This window comes from Cibotium barometz, chromosome 34 (genome assembly GCF_041138505.1).
Source record: "Cibotium barometz isolate CiBa-2024 chromosome 34, ASM4113850v1, whole genome shotgun sequence".
In the NCBI taxonomy this organism is placed as follows: Eukaryota; Viridiplantae; Streptophyta; class Polypodiopsida; order Cyatheales; family Cibotiaceae; genus Cibotium; species Cibotium barometz.
This window is the reverse complement of record NC_141079.1, coordinates 37612608-37633330: the sequence shown is the minus strand read 5'-3', so window position 1 is coordinate 37633330 and position 20723 is coordinate 37612608. Positions and strand designations below refer to the sequence as shown.

General features: G+C 45.8%; 1 protein-coding gene across 2 annotated transcripts in view; it reads left to right on the top strand.

Annotated features, from left to right (window-relative positions):
* Positions 1–20060, top strand: part of LOC147618986 (uncharacterized) — a 53513-nt gene extending 33453 nt beyond the window's left edge. Inside the window, exons 2-6 of one of the 2 annotated variants that reach the window (XM_086774194.1) lie at positions 18609–18659; positions 18733–18780; positions 18880–18930; positions 19013–19544; positions 19646–20060. In XM_086774194.1, coding sequence (XP_086630320.1) covers positions 18609–18659; positions 18733–18780; positions 18880–18930; positions 19013–19544; positions 19646–19956 — 993 coding nt within the window. In that variant the 3' untranslated portion in view covers positions 19957–20060. The remainder of the gene's footprint in view (positions 1–18608; positions 18660–18732; positions 18781–18879; positions 18931–19012; positions 19545–19645) is intronic. The other variant, XM_086774195.1, reaches the window with a different exon arrangement.
* The last annotated feature ends 663 nt before the right edge of the window (positions 20061–20723 follow it).

The window sequence follows — 20723 nt, the reverse complement described above, 5'->3', positions numbered from 1 at the left end:
TGGAGAGAAGATCTCCTCAAAGTCCACACCATATTCCTGATTGAAGCCCTTAGCCACTAACCTGGCTTTGTATCTTGGCTTTGCATCTGGTGCAACTTTGAGCCTGTATACCCACTTGCATGGCAAAACCTTCTTGCCTGCAGGCAAATGCACCAACTTCCAAGTTCCATTTTTATGCAGAGAATCCATCTCTGACTTCATGGCACGCTCCCATAGAGCCTTGTCTGCCCTCTGTAAAGCCTCTTTATAACATGAGGGCTCCCCACAGTCAGTAAGCATCAAGTAGTCAACCCCTGGAACAAACCTGTCAGGGGCTCTGGAGGGTCTTGTGGACCTCCGTACCCAATGACCATCATTTGCAGGTTGCTGTCCAGCCTGCATATCACCCATTGGTGGCTCCTGTTCCATGCCATAAGGCTGAAAAATCATGCCCGGTATCTCCTCTAACTGTGGTATATCCATAGGGATATCTTCTGCCATCTCTGGCTGTCCATTTGGACCATTTTCAGCACCATTTAAGGGCTGGTTTTCCTGCTGTAATGGCTGATTTACAGCCCTTTGTTGTTGTCCATGATGTCCATCATCATCAAAGATGACTCTGCCAGGCTCCTGCTGCCTTGCAGGCTCCTTATACATGCATGTTTCATCAAAAATGACATCATTGTTGCGTATGATCTTTCTATTCATGGGATCCCAAAGTCTATACCCCATTTCACCTCTGTCACCATATCCTAGGAATATGCATTTGTGAGACTTAGGATCAAGTTTGGTGCGCATTTCCCTGCGTATGTGCATGTACGCAACGCAACCAAACACTCTCAAGTGCTTGTATGACGGAGGCTTCCCTGTCCATACTTCTTCTGGCACTTTCCCACCAAGCCTCGTGTTAGGTGACCTGTTTATAAGGTGAACGGCTGTCATAACAGCTTCAGCCCAAAAACCATGAGGTAATGCAGCATGTGACAACATAGAACGGACCTTCTCCTGTATGGTCCTGTTCATCCTCTCTGCTGTCCCGTTTTGTGGAGGATCATAAGGAGTAGAGAGCTCCCTCTTGATGCCTTTAGCATCACAAAAGTCCTGAAACTGTTTGGACGTATACTCTCCACCATTGTCGGAACGCAAAGCCTTCAGTGTTTTGCCAGTTTGATTCTCAACAAGAGCAACAAACTTCTGAAACACTGAGAATGTATCACTCTTCAAACGAAGAGGATAAACCCACACCTTGCGTGTGGCATCATCAATAAAAGACACAAAGTATTTTGCCCCTCCCAAAGAAAGCTGAGGCATCTCACATACATCTGTATGCACAAGCTCTAACTGAGCATCTTTCTGTCCAAGAGCTTTCTTGTGGGGGCACTGTAGTTGCCTACCATATATACAATGCTCACAAAACTGAAAACTTGAAAACTTTAGAGAAGGCAAGTAACCCAAACGAGACAATTGCTCCATTCCCTTGACACTCATGTGTCCCAACCGGCTATGCCACATAGAGATTTCCGGCAGCTCGGTTGCATTTACATTAGCATGGTGACAAACACCTGCATGCATAAAGTAAAGAGTGTCCACCTTAGAGCCTCTGGCAACAACCAGTGAGCCCTTACTAATTTTCCACTTTCCACTACCAAATGTGGTAACATAATCAGCATCATCAAGCTGTCCAGTAGAAAGCAGATTCTTCTTGATCTCAGGCACATGCCTGACATCATGGAGCATAAGCTGTGAGCCATCTGAAAATACAAGCCTCACATCACCTCTGCCAAGTATCTTGCATGCATGGTTATCACCCAAATAAACCACTCCTTCATTGCCAGCAGTGTACCTGACAAACAAGTCTCTGCAACCTGTGACATGAAAGGAGGCACCTGAATCAATGATCCATGAGTGCATACCATGACCACCTGTAAGAAGTGAATGGGCATCAAGTGAAGACGTAAAGAGGACCTCATCCTCACTGCCACCTGCATGTGACACATTGATTTCTTCAATCTTGACTCCACTTTTGCCCTTTGGCTTTACATCTTTGGCTTCATCTTTCTCTCTGTCTTTGCCTTTCCCCTTTTCCTTTTGATCATTTTTCCATTTGTAGCATTGCTTTTTAATGTGTCCCTTCTTGCCACAATAATGGCATTCCAAATCCTTTTTGGAGCGAGACTTGCTTCTTCCCCGTTCTTGGCTTTTTCCCCTTTGCTGGGATCTCCCACGTGCATTCATTGCATTGGACTTTCCAACAGAGTTGTTTTTCCTGTTCATCTCTTCTTGAAGAAGAGCACCCTCAACATCTGCATATGACAGCATAGCATGTGAATTGCTAGTGGCTGTCCTGAATGTGTCCCAACTCTCTGGCAAAGTGCATAACAAAAAAGTGGCTTTGAACTCATCGTCCATTGCCAACTTTTGATTAATGACCTGGCTGACAATACCATTAAACTCATTTAGATGGGCTGTCATAGAAGCCCCTTCCTTCATCTGAAGGCCTATGAGTTTCTTCAACCAATACACTTTGCTTGAGGCACTTTGTTGGGCATACAAGTCCTGCAATCTCTGCCACATTCCCCAAGCTGTCTTCTCTTCACGAATGCTGAAAAGTAATTAGTCTGACACAGACAACATGATAGTAGATCTTGCCAGCTCATCCATATCTTCCCACTCTTCAGCAGTAAGAGAAGCGGGCATCACACCCCTTTCTTTGATAGGCTTGTGCTGCTTTTTTTGGAGCAACACATTGTAGCACTGGGTTTGCCAAATATCATAGTTATGCGAGCCTTCAAGCTTTTTGATGTGAAGCAATGAAGAGCTCTCACATGTGGTTGCCATAGCAAAATGCAACCTGTCAATGCCTGACTCCCTGCAAAATGTGCAAACACTGCACCAAAAGCACACAAAGTGCTCACAGTTGTTCTCCCAAGCTTTATCTCCCACTGCGGAAGCACAAATGCAACTTTTCTCCCACTTTTTGTGATGAAATCACCAAAATCTGGTTGCTGCAGATTTTGTACAGCACCTTAAATGTGCTGTGTTGCCCTTCCAAAGTACTGTACAGCAGTACCAAGTGCTCACCAATGATGTACCAAACCTGTACCGGCAAGTACAGCAGCTGAAATTGAACCTTTTGGTCACTCAAAACAGTGTACAGCATGCCAAAACATGCACAAAGCTGTGCCAAATCTGTACCAGCAGGTACAGTAGCAATAAATGCTCTCCTGGCTGTCCAAATGAGTGAAAATCAGACTTTTACAGTCCTGTACACTGCATACAACAGTTCCGAACAGAAATTGGGCAAAAGCCCTTTGACTGCAAGCTGATTTTTGAGGATTCAAGGCATAAATGTCTTGCCTGCTGCTTTGCCAAGCTCAACAAGCATACGAACTTGAAAAGCCCCTTGATTTCCAGATCAATTTCTGATCATACATGGTACATTGACGCACATGAAGGCATCCAGAGTGTTCACGATGCTTCCCCCTGGCCACATATACATCAAATACATGAAAGCCCCTTGATTTACAGGCACATTGAGTGCTTGTAAGGCATCAACACATTATCCACAGCATCAAATGCGATTGCCTGCACGCAAATCAACCAAATCGGCACAAAAGCCCCTTGATTTGCACTGCAATTTGCTGCAATTTTGCCCAAATGTGCGATTTTTCACATCATACAGCATGTATGAGTGCTTAATTGCACAATTACATCAAAAGCCCCAAATTTTGACATTCAATTTCCTGCAAATTGATCCTGATTGTGACCAATGTCCTGCAAATTGATCCTGATTGTGACCAATGTCACCCAATTTTGCCAATTTTGCTCAAAATTGAGCAATTCGACACCTGTATCTGCTCAATTGTTGATTGTACTTGCTCAATTTGCAAATCCCAAAAAAAATTGAGGAAAATACCTTGTAATTTTCTGATTTTTCTCTGATTCGCAGGCGGGTTGATGAATTTGGTGCTGATGCTCCTGTTGTTTTGTGTAGGTTTTGCAGGTTGCAGGTTAAGGCTTCTCCCACACAGTTGTGTGGGATGATGATGCTGCTGCTGATTAGTAGTTGGGCTTGGGCTGGCCGACCACATGCTCTGTAACAAAATACCCTTTGTCATAATCGTCCACCACTGCTTGTACGACATAATCCCGGCTGAGAGGTCCTTGGATGGCATCGACGCTGTCGGAAAGAGAGACGGACGGCTTGGGGTAGAATGCCGCCACGATGTTGCCTAGAGCCTCAGCTCCATACTAGGCTGCCCGCAGGACGATGTTAGGGCTTTCTTCGTTTCCACACGAGGAAGTGCTGCTGCTGCCGACGCCAGGGACTGCTGCTACTCTTGCTTATTGCTGGCGCCTTCGCTCGCCTCCTCGCTAGCGCACGTGACGACGTCACAGCCTATGACCGGTAGCCAGCCGACCCTGCAGCCGTCGTCACCTTCGCGCACTCACAGCCACGTGTCAGCGTTGCTTTCCTTATGGCTTCGCCGTGTTGGTTCGCTATGAGCTCGCCTTCGCCTGTGTGTATGCTACGCTGCCTTCGTTTCGACTCCAGTTGTGTAGCGCCGGTGACTAACACGCCTGCAGCTCGTTTTCGCTCGCCAGTTATTACACCTTCGCCTGCATTCGGCTATGGTCATCGCTTCTACCATGCCGTGCGCTGCTACTGTAGGCGCTTGATTGCTGCCTGTTGCGCTGCCTTGCTGCAAGCCTACAAAGTTGTGGAGAGAGAAGGAAGAATCCCCTACGAGCCAGTGATTCAGCACTCGAGAATAAACCCTAAACCAGGGCTCTGATACCAGTTGAATGGGGAGAATTAGGGTTAGGTCATGTGGGAGACATACACAGAGAAGAACAACAAGGGAGAGAGAGAGAGAGAGAGTTGTGGGGATAAGTCAACTCATGAGGCATGAGTGTGTGACTCCCCTATCACACATGTATATTGCACTAGTACACATAGTGCACTTAGTACATTAAAAGTACTAAGTGTACTATGTACTATAACTTATGGGCTTGTACACACTATAAGGGTGGGCATAACGCCTTTACCCCAACATCCTGTTCTTTTGAAGTCCATTTGAAAGTGGTTTTCTTCTTTGTGAGATCATGTAGAGGGGTGGCTATCATAGCAAAATGCCTTATGAAACGCCTATAATACGAACATAATCCCAGAAAACTACGTACTTGATGTACGTTTTTCAATTCTGGTCAATTTCAAATGGTCTCTATCTTTGCAGGATCCATTGTAACTCCATCCTTGGATACAATGTGTCCCAAATAATGAATCTCTGAAAGGAAAAACTCACTTTTCTTGGCATTAATGAAAAGTTTATGCTTCCGCAACTCTTCGAACACTGTGACCAAATGAGTTCTGTGTTCCTGCTCATTCTTGGAGAAAACCAAGATATCATCAAAGAATACTCCTGTAAATTTGTGATGGGGTCGGAATATCCTATCCATCATACGATTAAACGTGGCAGGAGCATTGGTGAGACCAAAAGGCATTACCAAAAATTCATATAATCCAAAGGCTGTCCTGAATGCAGTTTTATGGTGATAACCACTCTTCAAATCAAGTCGACTGAAACAAGCCGAACCATGAAGCTTATCCAAAATGTCATCAATACGCGGAATTGGGAATCTGTTCTTGATGGTTAGCTTGTTTAAAGCTCTATAGTCCACACACATGCGGAATGATCCGTCCTTCTTTTGAACAAGAAGCACAGGAGAGCAATAAGGTGAGCAACTGGGTTGAACCAAACCTTTCTCTAAAAGCTCATTTACCTGCTTCATGATCTCTTCTTGTTGTGCAGCACTTACTCGGTAAGCGGGTTTGTTAGGTGGAGAACTACCTGGCACAAGATCTATGCGATGATCTTCGGGCCTTTGGGGAGGTAATTCACCTGGCAGTGTATCAGCAAAACAGTCGTTGAATGCATGAAGAAAATTCAGCCTATCATTAGTCATAGCATCCACATTTAGATGACTTGGTACAATGCTATCACGAACAAAAACCAAGTACGCAGAAAGACTCTTTTTCATTGCTTTATTAATTTGGATGTGAGATACAAGTGGGATGGAGTCTCCTTCTTTGAAATGCATGCGGCCTCTATGCATAAAAGAAATCATGTTGGTCTTGTACTCTTTGCGGGGCTCAAGCCTATGATGCCATGGATCCATTTAGTGGTGCAACTAAGAAATGTTCATTATCAAGGTAGCCCTGGATATGTATGCGCAACTTCCCTATCAGCGGGGTAACCTGCACCTCTTTACCAACAAATGCAGCTTCGGCTTCAATCTGAGGTCTCATGTTCTCAACCTCAATACCCATGGCAGCTGCCGTTTGTATAGAGATGAAGTTATCGGTTGCACAGTCATCAAACATGAATAAGGCGGGCTGATCCTTGATTTGACCCCAAGCCTTGCATACCATTCGCTCTTTTGCATCATGATTTGTGTTTCTCTGCACATCGGGAACTGCATGTACATTAGCCTTGGTCTGCTTGTCTTCATGCTTAGGTTTGCGGTCAGGGCATTGTCGAAACATGTGCTCTTTGCTACCACAAGAAAAACATTTTCCCTCCTTGGCATATTGCTCTCTTTGCTCCGGGATCAAAAGCCGAATTTGTTTTTCTTTGGGCCCTGATCTTTAGATGAGGTATTTTCAGCTCTACCTCCCTTGTGGGTCTCTTGGAAGTTCTTTTTAGGTGGCTGTCCACCTTTTTGCAGATTTGGGACAGCCTTGTCTTTCCCCTTTGAACCGCCTTGATCCTGCTTAATTTTGAGCACCAATTGCTCCGTAGCAAGAGCAGAGGCTGTGAGCTGTTGCAAAGTATGTTTTGGGTGTAATTCAATGCCCGAACGATAAGCTGGTTGCAATCCAGAGCGAAACTTCCTCTTTCTTTCATCCTCAGTGATTTGCATAAAAGGAGTTACCTCTAGCAACACTTTCCAAAACTTGTTTACATACTGTTGCAAGCTTTCATTATCTCTTTGCTTAAGTCTATCCCACTTTTGGGTGAGAGTTTGCTCTGCATTTGGTGGCAAAAACTGAGCATAGAATCTGTCCTTAAATTCCTTCCAGGTACAAATGGTGTCCTTGGTGATCTTTTCAGTGATCCACCAATGAGCAGCGGTTCCTTTCAAAAACATGCTAGCATGGTGTACTTTAGACTTCTTAGTGAAGTCCTCGTCGCTAAAAGCAATGTCAAACTGTGCCACAAATGCTAACACTTTGGAAGCATCATGCTCTCCATGAAAGACGTCAAACTTAACAGACTTGTCACCTACTTTAAATTCGTTGAGCTTTCTGGCATGAGGCTCATGGTCTTCTCTTTTTCTTTTCCCCTTATTCAACGGGCAGCCCTATCTGCATGGGCTCCATGGGCCATCATAGAAGTTTCATGAAGCACGGTGGCATGTGCTCCACGAACTTGAGAATCAAATGCATGTGACTTTCTTGCATAAGGCAATGTCTCTCCATGAGACAACTCAGAAGGTAAAGTTCTTCTAGTGGGAGATCTGTCACCCCTACCATGGGATACATGTCTTGAATGCATATGACCATCATGCCCTCCATGAGCACTAGCATACATATACGTGTCAGGCTTTGTGCCTTGTGGAGAAGACGCATGACGAGAGGTGACTGTCACCTCTTCCTTTTGCATAAAAGACCTCAACCTTTGAGATGCGGGATCTCCATGCTTCAAGCGAGGTGGATTTCTGAATTTCAGCTCTCCGTCTTCCCCCTCTTTGATGTCACCTTTGCGGAGGAGGTAGGAAAGTGTCAACTCCCTTGGCTTCTTGTCTACTTCTCGTGCCATGGACTCAAAAGTCACATCAACCATTGCATTGGCTTTCGTTGCTTCAATGGCACTTTGCACATGGGGATCTTCATGCAAAAATTTTAGCTCTTGCTCTTGTGCCTGCAAAAGCTTTCTCATATGCTCCAATTCAACCCTCATTGCATCAGGCTCTTCTTCTAGCATGACTGTCTTTCCTCGAGACAGTTGCCCCTTTGAATCACTATCATTAACCCTTTCAAGGGGCTTGTGCCTTCCTCGTAGAGCATCAGAACCACACGAGGCACTCGATGGGCCCCTCAAATTATGCACTTCCAAAGGGTTGCCTTGGCTGTCCATTGTGTTAAGTGTGCTAGAAGCGGGGTGTCCAATACACAGATTCGTTTCCCCACTAAGAAGAGGGAAGCAACCGTGCTCTGATACCAATGAAACCGATCCCGTCAAGTGGGAATAGACTCCGTTGGACACCCACACGCGTAATAGCACAACTTAATATCACAATTTGAAATGGACAACTTAATAACAACTGGAATTTGAAATGAAATGAAATGAAATAGATGGACCGGAACCGGCTGACCCCCCCCTCAATATATGATATATTATTGGGAGTATTTAACAAATACAATGCTCCATGGGTTCAAAGAACCAGATGATGTCCATGTACAAATGAATACAGTACCAAAACAAGAGGTTCGAAGTCGACGTTCGAAGTAGAGCGACCACTTGAGTGGTCTAGTCTCTACGGTCCTATGCCTTCACTGGAATCCGCGGAGAGCGCCCTGTTCCAGGACCACGCACAAATAGGCGCTCCCGTACTAACACCTAGCTCTCCCGATCTCGGCACCTTTGGACTGTGGTTCTCCAAAAGCTTGGACTACCCGGCACCGAACGGGTGTTAGCCGTAGAGAGAGAATCCTTTATCAGATTTACAACACAAAGTTCTTTACTTAAATCTAAAATTCACTTACTTGTAGATTGCAGATGGAAGACCAATACCCATGGTGTCTGTGTGCAGCTACTTGAGAGGGACACCAAGGTGCAGCAGCATGTCAAGAGGAGTAGCTGCCTGGGGAAAAGTATAGCCCCCTGAAGAAAGGAGATGCCGCCTATGTAAAGGAGGCACAACCGCCTACAAAAGAGAACAACCACCTCTGTGCAGGACACAGCCACCTTCTGTGGAGGAGGAGGCGCAACTGTCTGGCAGCAGCCCGCCTGGTGAAGAACACAGAAGCGTGTATGGGAGGAGAAGCATGCGCAGTCGCCAGCTCTGTAGACCGGCGCAGTCGCCTGTGGTGGCTGCAAGTGGGTGAGTGGTGAAGTCGCCTGAAAGAGATGGAGCAGGAGCCGCTTGTATGCAGGGCACAACCACTGCCAGTATGCAAAGCACAGCCGCCGCTTGCAGAGTAGGAGAAGCAGCCGTCAGCCTCCTGTGGTGTAGCCGCCTGATGGATAGGAGAGCACACAGGCGCCTGCAAGAGGCAGCGCAGTCTGCTAGTGATGGTACACAGCCGCCTGTGGAGACAGCAGTGCAACCTTCTGGAGGTGGCAGCCGCCTGCTGAAGATAGCAGCCGCCTGCTGAAAGAACAGCAGCCTGTGCCGCCTGTATGGGAAAGCACACAGCCTCCTGCAAGGTTGCCAGGCGAAGAGAAGGCAGCCTGCTGGAGATTCAACGCAGCCTGCTGGACAGAGGGAGTCGCTGACTGCAGAGGTGGTGAAGCGCAGCCTGTTCTGACGAAGAGGTGAAGGTGGCGCACACAAAAAACGTTTTTTTTCCAAGAGAGAAGGGTGGTCACCTCTTTGTAGGTGTTGGAGGGGGAGTTGCACGACTACAACTGGCCGGCTCCCCAAGGTTGCATGGGAGCGGCCAGTTCCATGGTGTGGTGTGGGTAGGTGGCCATGCACCCACCCCCCACACACAAATGGTTAAGTGTGGCTCCCCACCTTGGCTCATAAGTGGGTGCCCATAGTGGGTGCCCACTTTTAAGTGAACGTGAACATACAACCTTATAAAATAAAAGGTTAGAAAAATAAACTATTAAACCAACATGTGCAATACACTTACCACTTGTTCACATGGAACAAAACTCGTCAGAAGACAGAGCAAACTTCACGACTCGTTGGCAGGCGTCCCCGCTCAGTAAGTGACACGTCAAGCAGGCAAACACAAAAATACAAGTCATGCGAAAACAGTTTAAAACATGCAAAACATGAGTGCATGTGCAAATAGTATCATGGACATATCTCCCGTTCATGGAACAAGTACAAAATATCTGTCGGGCACAAAAATGGCACGACATAAAACATAAATCCTGGTCTTCCTATGGAGTGACAGTCCCATAGGTAAAACACGGTTCCAGGCACGAGCCTCCCTATGGAGTGACAGTCCCATAGGTAAGACACGGCACAAATACTGGCTTTTCCATGGTGTGACAATCCCATGGATAGAACACAGTCCAGGTCATACACGGGTGGCACTAGTCTGGCTCCCGTCCATACGACACCTTCTTGCTAACACACGGGTGGCACCAGTCTGGCTCCCGTCCATGTCAAGCAAAAATACTGGCCTCTTCACATGAGACACCGGCCTGGCCTCAAGTGAACGAGACGCAAAAACTGGAGATGGACCAAATGGTCGGCCAATTGGTGACAATATGAGAAATGAAGAAAGTGAAATTAAGACACAATGGAAAGCAATATAGGCAACTGTATTTACAAGAGGTCCTTGAGAGGGATGTATACAATCGCCTTGGATACAAAACTGGGTGTTCCTATGTTCAAAAGAAAAAAAATGATTAGACTAATCTATTTGGACCTTAAGGGTCTTAAACCACTCAATCCCTAATAGCAAGTCTACATGCTCTAGGTGCATAACATAGCACTCTAGAAGATCTCTATAGTCCTGAATCCGGGGATCGGTAGCTTCTCCACTTTTTGATCCCACACTTGCTGACCCGTAGGTAGGTGTACCTCGTAGAAATGATCGCTAGGCGTCATGTCCAGATCCAATTTCTGCACAAGTTTGTAATTAACAAAGTTGTGTGAGCTTCCGGGGTCCAGAAGAATGTGGATTCTATGGCAATGCACTTCTCCATAAACTCGAAGAAGACCGTGCAAGCCAAAAACCTTAAGAGTTGAATAGACTAGAACATGAACTAGGGCGAGAAAGTATAGTGATTGAATTGCCTGTCAAAGACAACTAGTTGGCTGCCTTCGTCTTGGGTCTTGCGTTGGTCTTAGCACCCTTCTTGTTTGGGCACTCGTTACGCATGTGTCCTTTTTCCCCGCAAATGAAGGAACCGCTCTCCTTGAGCTTCAAAGCCTTGAGGAGACGGTTTTTTTTCGATGGAGTCGAAGTAGAATTCTTCGAAGGTTGGTCTGAAGACTTTCCTTCTGTCGTGCTAGTCATCGGCGGGGAGAACTTCCTTTTTTGCTTGTTCCCTTGCTCGGTTATGGGCTTGGTTTTGGAAGAGACGATCGTATCATCATAAATACGCGGAGAGTGAATGGCCTCGTCCAAAGTTTGCACTTGTTATTCTTGACCTGTAAATGTTATGAGTCGGGTAACCCTGCTACGAAGAAACCCAAAAGAGTTGTAGAATCCATCTTCATAACTTTCATCTGCAAGTCTCTAAATTTTTGGAGGTGTAGACCTCATAAGTGAGGTTTTGTGACGTCATGGTCAAACTGGCAAATTGGGCAACTATGTCGTAGTCATCCTCCTCCTTGAGGAATTCCTTCTTGAAGACTTCTTCAAACTGCGCCCAAGTTGTTGGTTTAGGTCTGAGTTCTTTCCACTAGAGCAAAGCCTTGCTTGAGAGGAAACCTGCTGCCAACTGAATCTTTATGTCATCGCCATATCAATGAAACCGGAAGTGGACCTGCCACTTATGTAGCCACGTGTCCACAATCTCTTTGGTACGTTGCTTTTGCTCACGTCCAAATTGCTCTAGAGTGATGTTGGGGCCTCAAGCAGATGCCAAGGTATCCATGCCTGAGAGAGTAGATAGAGTAGTGGTCAATAGAGAGATGGAATTTTGCAAAGTCTGCATCTGCGCGGTGACCTGTGCCTGATGCTCCGTAAAAGAAGCCTTGAAAGTAACTTTAAACTTCTGAAAATCAGATTTAGTCATGAAATCTTTAAAAAGATTGCCATCGGCGGCATCAGGAGCCGGCAGGTCTTCGTGTTCGGGAATGGGATCCATCTCCGATTCTTGGGTTGACATTCCGGAAGAGAAGAAATGAGGAGCAACTAACGCTTCGAGAAATAAGAGCTCCCAAAGTCTAAGATATAACCCGCTCACAAAAAATGCGGGTAGCGCGAAGGAGAGTGGGCTGCCAAAGGAAGAGAGAAAACAAGGTGTTGTGAGCCTGAGACGTGCAAGATAACTTCTACGATAGAAGCTGGCTATGAGGAGATCTCTTGTGTTGAATCGTTGAAGCCCAGGCTGGTTTTTTAAAGCCCACAAAAGCTTTTTGTTTTTTTGCTTTTTTGGTTTTAAAAAAAACACGTGGGAGGGCTTTTGTAAAAGCCATGCATAAACCATGAAAAGCCACACTAAAAAACCATGCTAGTCGTGTTTGAAAAAACACTCTACCTTCGTTTTTTTAAAACCCACACTGCATGCGTTTTCTTTTTGGTTTTGTTGTCTTGCTACATTTTTTGAAAAAAACGCAAGGTCCTATAAAAAAAAACGGAAAGCAACGGAAGGGCTAAAATAAAAACGTAGGCTTAAAAAAAGCGCTGTTTTTTGGCTGCTTGCCACTTGTCAACTGTGAGGAAGATCGCCTCCGTCACCTACGAACAGCAGCAAAGAAGTAAAAAAATTTGTCGCCCGACTGTTCGCCTTGCTGCCTGATTGCTTCCTGTTTCTCAGGCACAACCGACAAGTGCTCTCTCTCTCTCTCTCTCTCTCTCTCGTTGATTCACAACCGACTAGCTCTCTCTTGCTGATTCACAGCCGACGATCTCTCCTTGTTGCCAAAAAGCAACTCTTCACATGTCCAAATCGACTCTTTCCATAACCACAACCCAACTTAGGTTCCAACGATGCAAACAACAAACCAAACGCTGAATTCTGAAAAAAAAAACAACTGTATACATGAAAAAACAACAGTCATCTTGAACTCATAACTCTTTCTTTGACCTCTTTCTTCTCTACCTACCAACTTGCATGCTCTCTGAGGCTCGCTCTGATACCACTGTCAAATCCCCAAGGGTCTCCTCGTAGAGCAATCCTGAAACGAGACTCGAAACTTGCAAAACAAAGCCATAAAACGTGAAGGAGGTGTGTAGGCCCGACTCACCTCCCAACCATGACAGCCGTGGGCAAAACCCACAAGACATGGTTGTCCCCACCGAGCCACGAGCTGAGCTAACTAACAAAGTGCATCGACCAATCTCTTCTCCATGACGTCCCATACGGCCATCGAGCTACCCTCGTGGGCCTTGAGACCGCTGCCGGCCTTGGCTGCAAGAAGCAGGTGCATGTCTGCACTAGATCCAGGCTCTTGACCGTAGATTTCTCACAAAGACTCGCGAGACTCTGACCAACTGACTGCCCTTGGCGACCCTTTTATAGGCTCTTGGCCGGTCACCGAGCGTCCACACTTGGGCGCCTGCCCGTCTGTCCATCCCTAGCCCAGCTCATCAATCAGCCTGCCTAGCTCCAAGCTACCCCAAGCCTCGAAGCTAGTGGTGCGTGCTGCACACGGTAGATACTAGATACACTCTGTGCACATGACAACTTGCTTGAGATGCATAGCCTTGGGTTGGTCAATGGTGGGTAAGGCGGGTGACTTGACACAGGTGGAATTTATGGCTCAACAGCATAGCTTGAGTGTATTGTATAGGGTTGAGTACTCTGCATAGGTATGTGACCTAGGTGAGGCATGTAGTTTGGTTGGGGCACATGAGATGGTGCAGGGTTAGCTGTTGGTGCAGTGCCCATGGTGTGTGGGTAGGGGACTTGATACCCCGGTGAGCTGGGTGCTGGCACAATGCTGGTATGAATAGTGCTCGCGGAACCTGAGGATGGAAACGATCCTTACATCGATCCCTGGGTGGGTGCAGACAGAGTGTGCATCCCACCTCCAGCTAGATGAGAAATGAGTTTTGTGGTTGTGGTGATACAGTTGCAATATTCCAGTGCAATGTGGGAGGGGGAGAAAAGGTGGAGTAAAAGAGAAATTGTTGTTACCTCCTTGTCCACTGTGAGGTTGAGGGCGTCTGCTTTGGCTAGACCTGAAAACCAAACGAGGAAAACATACCAGGGTTAGGAACACATGCACTTGAAGGTACAAACGAACCTGACACGTCGACCAGTTGGGGTGCTAACGAGTGAACTACGGCTGCTAGGTATGGAAATAGTACTTGTTTGAAAACTAGCCTTTGTCTCGGACTCGCTTGAGACAGTGAGGTTGGGCTCTCCAGATGAGACTGAGTACCAATGCCTATATATGGCACGCTGGAAGTAGGTAAGAAACCCCCTCTTGATGGCTGGTCCATCTGACTCGAAGAGGCTAGTCGTGTAGCAATGGGATTTGGTTCTGAGTTGGTGTTGGATAGGTTCTTCGTATCCTAGGGTCAAGCCACTGGGCTGTTGAGCTGGTAGGAGGAACCATTGTCTTGATCTTGGTATGATGGAGACCCTGGTGAGGGTGGCGAGGGCTTTTCCTCAGAATACTCTGGAAGTTACTTCATAGTGAGTAGCTCTCGAGGTCTTTAATCCCTTGCTCAGGAGTGCTCTGATGCCATGTGAGAACATAAGGATCAAACAACCTAACAAAGAGAGATCAGAGTAACATAGAGCACAGTGCAGGTGAATGATAGATAGATATATAATCGTGAGAGATCCAATACGAGAGCTCTGTATGAGACTCTCATGAAGCAACCCAAATAAGGTAGACCGTTGGTGAAGCGTAGACCATAGTCTCATGGGACGCGAAATGGGAACGGGGACGGAAAAGATTGAGAATGGCCATTCCTTGTGACTATAGAGTGACATGGGATGGGAATGGGAACGGGAAGATGCTGCTATCCTCAACATTCCCAAGTCTAAAAATGCCCATTCCTTGTGACTATGACGTAGACGAAGTCAAAGCAGAAGGTACGGTCAGATGTTGAAGGCTCTTGGCGATGTGATGCGGTGGCACTTGGAGGTAGTCGGTGTCAAGGTAGTGGTAAATGCAGATCTGCAGGGTTGTAGAGCTAGCCAAAAGAAGTTAACAAATCAGCGCAAGTTGTGAATGCTTGCTAGGCTGTGACTTTTTTTTTTCTATCTATTGTCATGAATGTGTCTGTGCACGATGGGCATGTCTTGATGGAAGAATGTATTGGGCTATCTGCATTTGAAGACTTACTTAGTGTTCCCCTTTTGTGATACGTCACCTCAATGTGCCACCTGAATATGCTGAGGCTGAGCAGGGGTCAGCGGTGATGCCCACGCTACTCCGATGGTGAAGCAAAACAAGGGTGCAGTGGGGGCTGCCCCCTATCTCACCTGAACCCAAAAGGTCGTCCGCTCAGCTCTGAAGGTGATGGTGGTGTGCAGATGGTGTTCCAAGGTGAAGCAATGGGCTGCAGATAGAGGGAAGAGGTAATGCTGCAATGGGTGTGCCTGATGGAGGCCATGGTGCAGGGCAGAAGTGTTCTCCTGTTCTGCAGAGAAATGCCCTGGACTACTGCTGTGATGGAGGTGGCCTGATGTGAGGATGGAGTGCTGCAGGTGAGTGGGACTGTGCCCTGGAATCCTGAGGCGATGGCAGGCTTTGCAGTGGGGAAGACCAGATCATGGGGGGCTATGAATAGCCCCAGCCCAAGCGTGTGAAACCAAATCGGCTTGGCAAGGAGCAGACAGGTCGCTTGAATTCTGGGGGCGTGGTTGGCCAAGCAAACTATAGGGCAGTTGGCCCACAAAATCAAGGTCAAGGGGGCTGCAGCCAGTTGGCCCGCCTTGGACCCCAAGGGGCCCAACTAGGGCCCCTTTGTGGGGTCCCTTGGGCCCTCGTGGGGCCCATCTTTGGGCTGGAAAAATGGCAGGTTTCATCACAGCCTTTCTCCTCCGTAGTAGGTTTTCTAAATGGGGTTGTTCGTAATTTTTCTTTGAAGAGGGAGGGGAGCTTCTAGAGTGGGTGAAAGATGTACAAAAAGAGGAGGCGGTGGGTCTTTGGGAGGAAGGGGCGGTGCTTGGTCCGTAGTTTCTTTTTGGGGGTGAGATGGGCTATGGAAGACTTCGGAAAGATAGAGGAGGCTGTAGGTTGGTTGATCGAGGATAGGCTACACATAGGTTAAGGGGGTGAGGAATTGTGCGGGGTAGAGGGAGAGGATTTAAGGGGGGGAAGTAGTTTGGGAAATATGTGAGGGGAGCTAGGAGTTCAAAAGGGCGTTTCTCAAGGCGGCGGGGTTTTTTTTTTGGGGGGGGGGGGAGGGGGGGGTTGTATTTGTTTGTTAGGATGTGGGTTTGTTAGATGGAGGGTGGAGCTCTTAGTGGAGGTCCTGTTGGGGACACGTGGTCATTCGTGGAGCATGAAGCACAGAGGAAGGAAAAACTCGTAAAGAGTTTTCTATTAATGTTTAAGATAAAAAACAAAGATATTCAAGTACAAGTTTGGGTCTTTTTTTATAGGCCAGAGTTGACACCAACTCTCTTGACCTTTATTTAATGCATCTTGTAAGGGTGTGTTTATACACATACACTTACCTAGTGTGTTCCCACATACGCGCGTGTTTATACACATACACTTACCTAGTGTGTTCCCACATACGCGCGCAGCACACACGCATACACGGGGAGACCTATCTAATATTTATTATATAAGTCTCCCTGCGTATGCGTGTGTGCTGCTTCATAAAGTAGAAACTTCGGGATCAACTTGTATAAGGTGTCCCATCTCAAGTTTGGGTAGTCGAATGCTTGTTCCTCAGTGTAGAGGATGAGGACTTGGACCAGCCACCATTGAGATCACAGGCGCATGGTGAGTCCAGAAAGTCGATGTTTTCAAGGTAATCATCAAGGTCGAGGTTGCCCATTTGTGTCGATGTCGTGAGATGGAGGAGAAGAAAAGCATATCGGTGTTGGCTGGGAGAGTGATGAAGATGTGAGAGAGAGAGAGAGAGAGGGAGAGAGAGGAGGGCTAGAGAGAGAAACTACTGCTCCGCTGCGACGTTTTCTTTCTTTTCTTTTTAAAGGGGAAAATATAATTCAAAAAATAGAGAAAAGAAAAGAAAAGAAAAATGTCACGTGGCTACTGCAGGAGGGTCGAGGTCGCTCGACTACACACGAGGGTGACACCCAAGGTGATGCGTGGGCTGACGGGCAAATGATGGGGCTGCCACAAGGGTCGTCCTTATGGACGATGACAAGCTTTTATGCCTACGTTGAGAGGAAGAGACGGGGTTCTCCTCTTTATGTCGCACGATGATGGCTTGGGTGGAGGCGGCCGGGCCACAACTCGGACGAGGAGACTTATTGCACAAGGCACGACGGGGACGAAGAAGACGGTGCTGCTGCTGGGTGACACGCTACATAGGTTGAGGTTGTTGTTGTTCTGCATATCATTTGTTGGAGGTGAGGGACACGCGGTCATACGTGGAGTATGACGCGCAGAGGAAGGAAAGACTCATAAAGAGATTTCTATTAATGTTTAAGATAAAAAAGAAAGATATTCAAGTTCAAGTTTGGGTCTTTTTTTATAGGCCAGAGTTCACACCAACTCTCTTGACCTTTATTTAATGCATCTTGTAAGGGTGTGTTTATACACACACTTACCTAGTGTGTTCCCATACAAAGGTGTGTTCACACACATGCGCGTAGCGCACACGCATGCTCGGGGAGACCTATCTAATAGGTCCTCCTTTATTTCAATTTGAATTATTTCAATGACCAATCTCTTTATGGGAGGAAGCTTTACTTCATGGAGGAAGTCTTGGGCTCGATTTCTAGCTTGGTGAGCTACTAGGCCAAAGATCGCTTTGTTCTTGTAGGGGGATGTGTGGGAGAGAGGGATGGGAGACAAGCTTGGAGGTCCATGAGCTGTTGCTCCTTCAAGGCAGGGAAGGTATCAAGGGATTATCTGAGGTTGTTGGTGAGGTGGATTTCGTGAGATCAGCTATGTGATGCCGTGCAATCAAGGTGGTATTAGGTGGTGAGGGTAAAGAGGTTATTGGGCTATCTTATTTTTGATAGAGAATTGGAAGTGTTTTTGAAAAGCATTCGGATGCCTTTCTCTATTTTTTTAAAGACTTCGAGCGGAGTGGAGGTGACAAGGTTGAACTCATCTGGCTTGGAGGAGAGAAATTTTAAAGATTGGGAGATTTGTAGTTAACCTTCCCTGCTGGAGGGGAAGGTTATTGAGGAGGGGGAGGGGGAATTATATTGAACGTTGAGGGTTTCACGCTCCCGATTGAGAGGTGTTTGGGGGGGACAAACTGAGAGGGAGAGGAAGTATGATTGGGAGGGTGCCGAAGGAGAGAGGGGAGGTGAGGGTGCCGATAGTGAGGAGGAGGTACGTTTGGAGGGGAGGGGGGTTAGGGAGGTGAGGAGGTGTTAGAGGACAAGACAGAGGCAGTGAGGATATTGGAGAGATGATTTGAGATAGAGGAGAGCGGAGAGGGCATGAAGGTTTGCAAGATGGGCGGAGGAAGACAAAACATGTCAGGACTTGCAATAATTAGTGAAACAAATTTTTTGACTTCACAACTTTTAAAGTACATACCATACACATTCATAATGTATATTATATACATGTGGGTCTAATCATGGTCTAATAAAAGAGTCTATTTAATAAAAGCGATGTATGCTACACTAATGTGTTTCTTCAATGTCTAGGTGAGTGAACTATGTGAAAAAGACAATGAAAACAAGAGGAGATATGATGAGGCGAGTATAAAAAGTTTATTTAAATGCTCTAAACGATGCATGTTACACTAATACGTGTTTCTTCAATGTCTAGGTGAGTGAACGATTTGAGAAAGACAATGAAAAGAAGAGATATGATGAGGTGAGTAGCATGGCATTATTAGAGGCTGTCTTTTTTATTAATAGAGATCTTTTTTTTGCACGTGCAAAAAACACTAATTTGTGTTTCTTTAATGTCTAGGTGAGTGACGTGTTTACAAAAGAAATCGGAAAGAAAATGAGATGTGATGAGGTGAGTATTGTGACATTTTTAAAGTTTGTGAGTGTTTTTCGTTCGTAGGAAAGGTTGGTTAATTTATTTATTATTTTTGCAGCCCATTAGTTTGTTAGGAATCTTGGGTGGAGGTACAACGTCTGCTTGGTTGAGAGATGTGGAGGAGACAGTTTATTTGGACAGTTTTACAGGACATGTTCCATTTGTATGCTCGACTAGTACTAGCGGGGACTCATCAGGTCCTGTGCAAGATTGGGTGATGGCTGCAAGAGACTTTTTGTTTGGGCCTCAGAATTACAGAATTGGGAGAGTAGTCGCTGAGGATTTTTCCTATTCGGGGAGTGCATGGTTTTATCACAAAGATTACATAGTCACATGTGCGCATGTAATTCATAATATACAAGCTAAGAAGAAGAATATTCTTCTTCAGCTTCCTAATCATGTTTTGATCGATGTTGAGATAGTTTATTCATGTTCCCCCGATAAACTGATCTTGTCCTACAAGATGGATGTTGCCATTCTGAAAATGAAACATGTCCGCACCACCTCTATATCAACATCAATGAATGAGCTTCCAATAGCAACCATAGAAGCTGGGAAGCCCGTGTGGACATCGAAATGTATTACCGCAGGTTTGTGACACGCTTGCTTTACAAATAGTGAACTTCTCTTTAATGAATTGTTTGCTTGTGTAATGAAATATAAACATGTGTAGTGTGTTTTATCTTTTTAGGTGTGTTGGACACCGAAGCTCAACATATTCTACAAAACATGTTAAATGTGGGACGAGTGGAGTCGAATTCGGAGTTATGTACAACAGTGAGTGCGAGGGCTGATTTTGGCTTTTCCGGAGGACCGGTATTGAATAAAAACCTGCAAATAATTGGGATGATACAAGGTGGTCGTGGGGTGGAAAAGAAGACTGTGGCCATTATCCCAATAGAAGAGGTAGCGAAAGTCATCGCAATTGTATCAGTTATGTCATCTACATTACCTGATTTTTTCATACCTATACAAATGGATAGCACTGCCATCCCATTTTGAACTTTTAGAGTGCTAGTAACCATGATATCTTCCAGTTGTGTAAGGTGATTTGCTGTAAACAGTTTGCATGAACGATGTAGATTGTATAATCATGGGTTTTGGCCACATGACTGCTTCTAGTTGTGTAAGTTAAAAGAGTTTACATGAACTATGTAGATTGCATAATCGTGGGCTTTGGTTTGTGGCCATGTTGAAGGTTGATTATTTTTTGAAACAAATGCTAATTAGATCGCTTTAGGTTTATTAATGTATTTATAAGTTGCTTCATGTTGAATATGGTCACAAAACAAGTAATTGTTTGTTTATCTACACCAATCATTCGCACGAATAGTAGGTAGCAATCACTACAAACCATGAACTTGTGCAATATACATAACAAGCTAGCTTTCATGTAAACATATGTACGTGTGTATATGCTTTTGTTGCAAGTTGTTTTTAGGTGTCGAGGTAGTGCATGTCCATGTGCATTCCGTCGTGCTATGAACATGTAGATGAGATAATTTGCACATGCATGTGTATGTGCACACATGCTTTTGTTGCATAGTGTGTATTCAGTTAGATGCATGAGGACCATGCCTATGTGTTTGGACTTGTGGCTTTGTCATCGTGTGTGTAAAATACATGTGTGCATTATGTTTGTGCTATGTGCAAGGTACATGTGTGTCTCTACGAATGTATGTATATTTATGTTCACTCTTATTTATACACGTGTAATTTGCTGACATATGTTGCATGTGTATATATGTTGTGTCACTTGTGTGCTCATA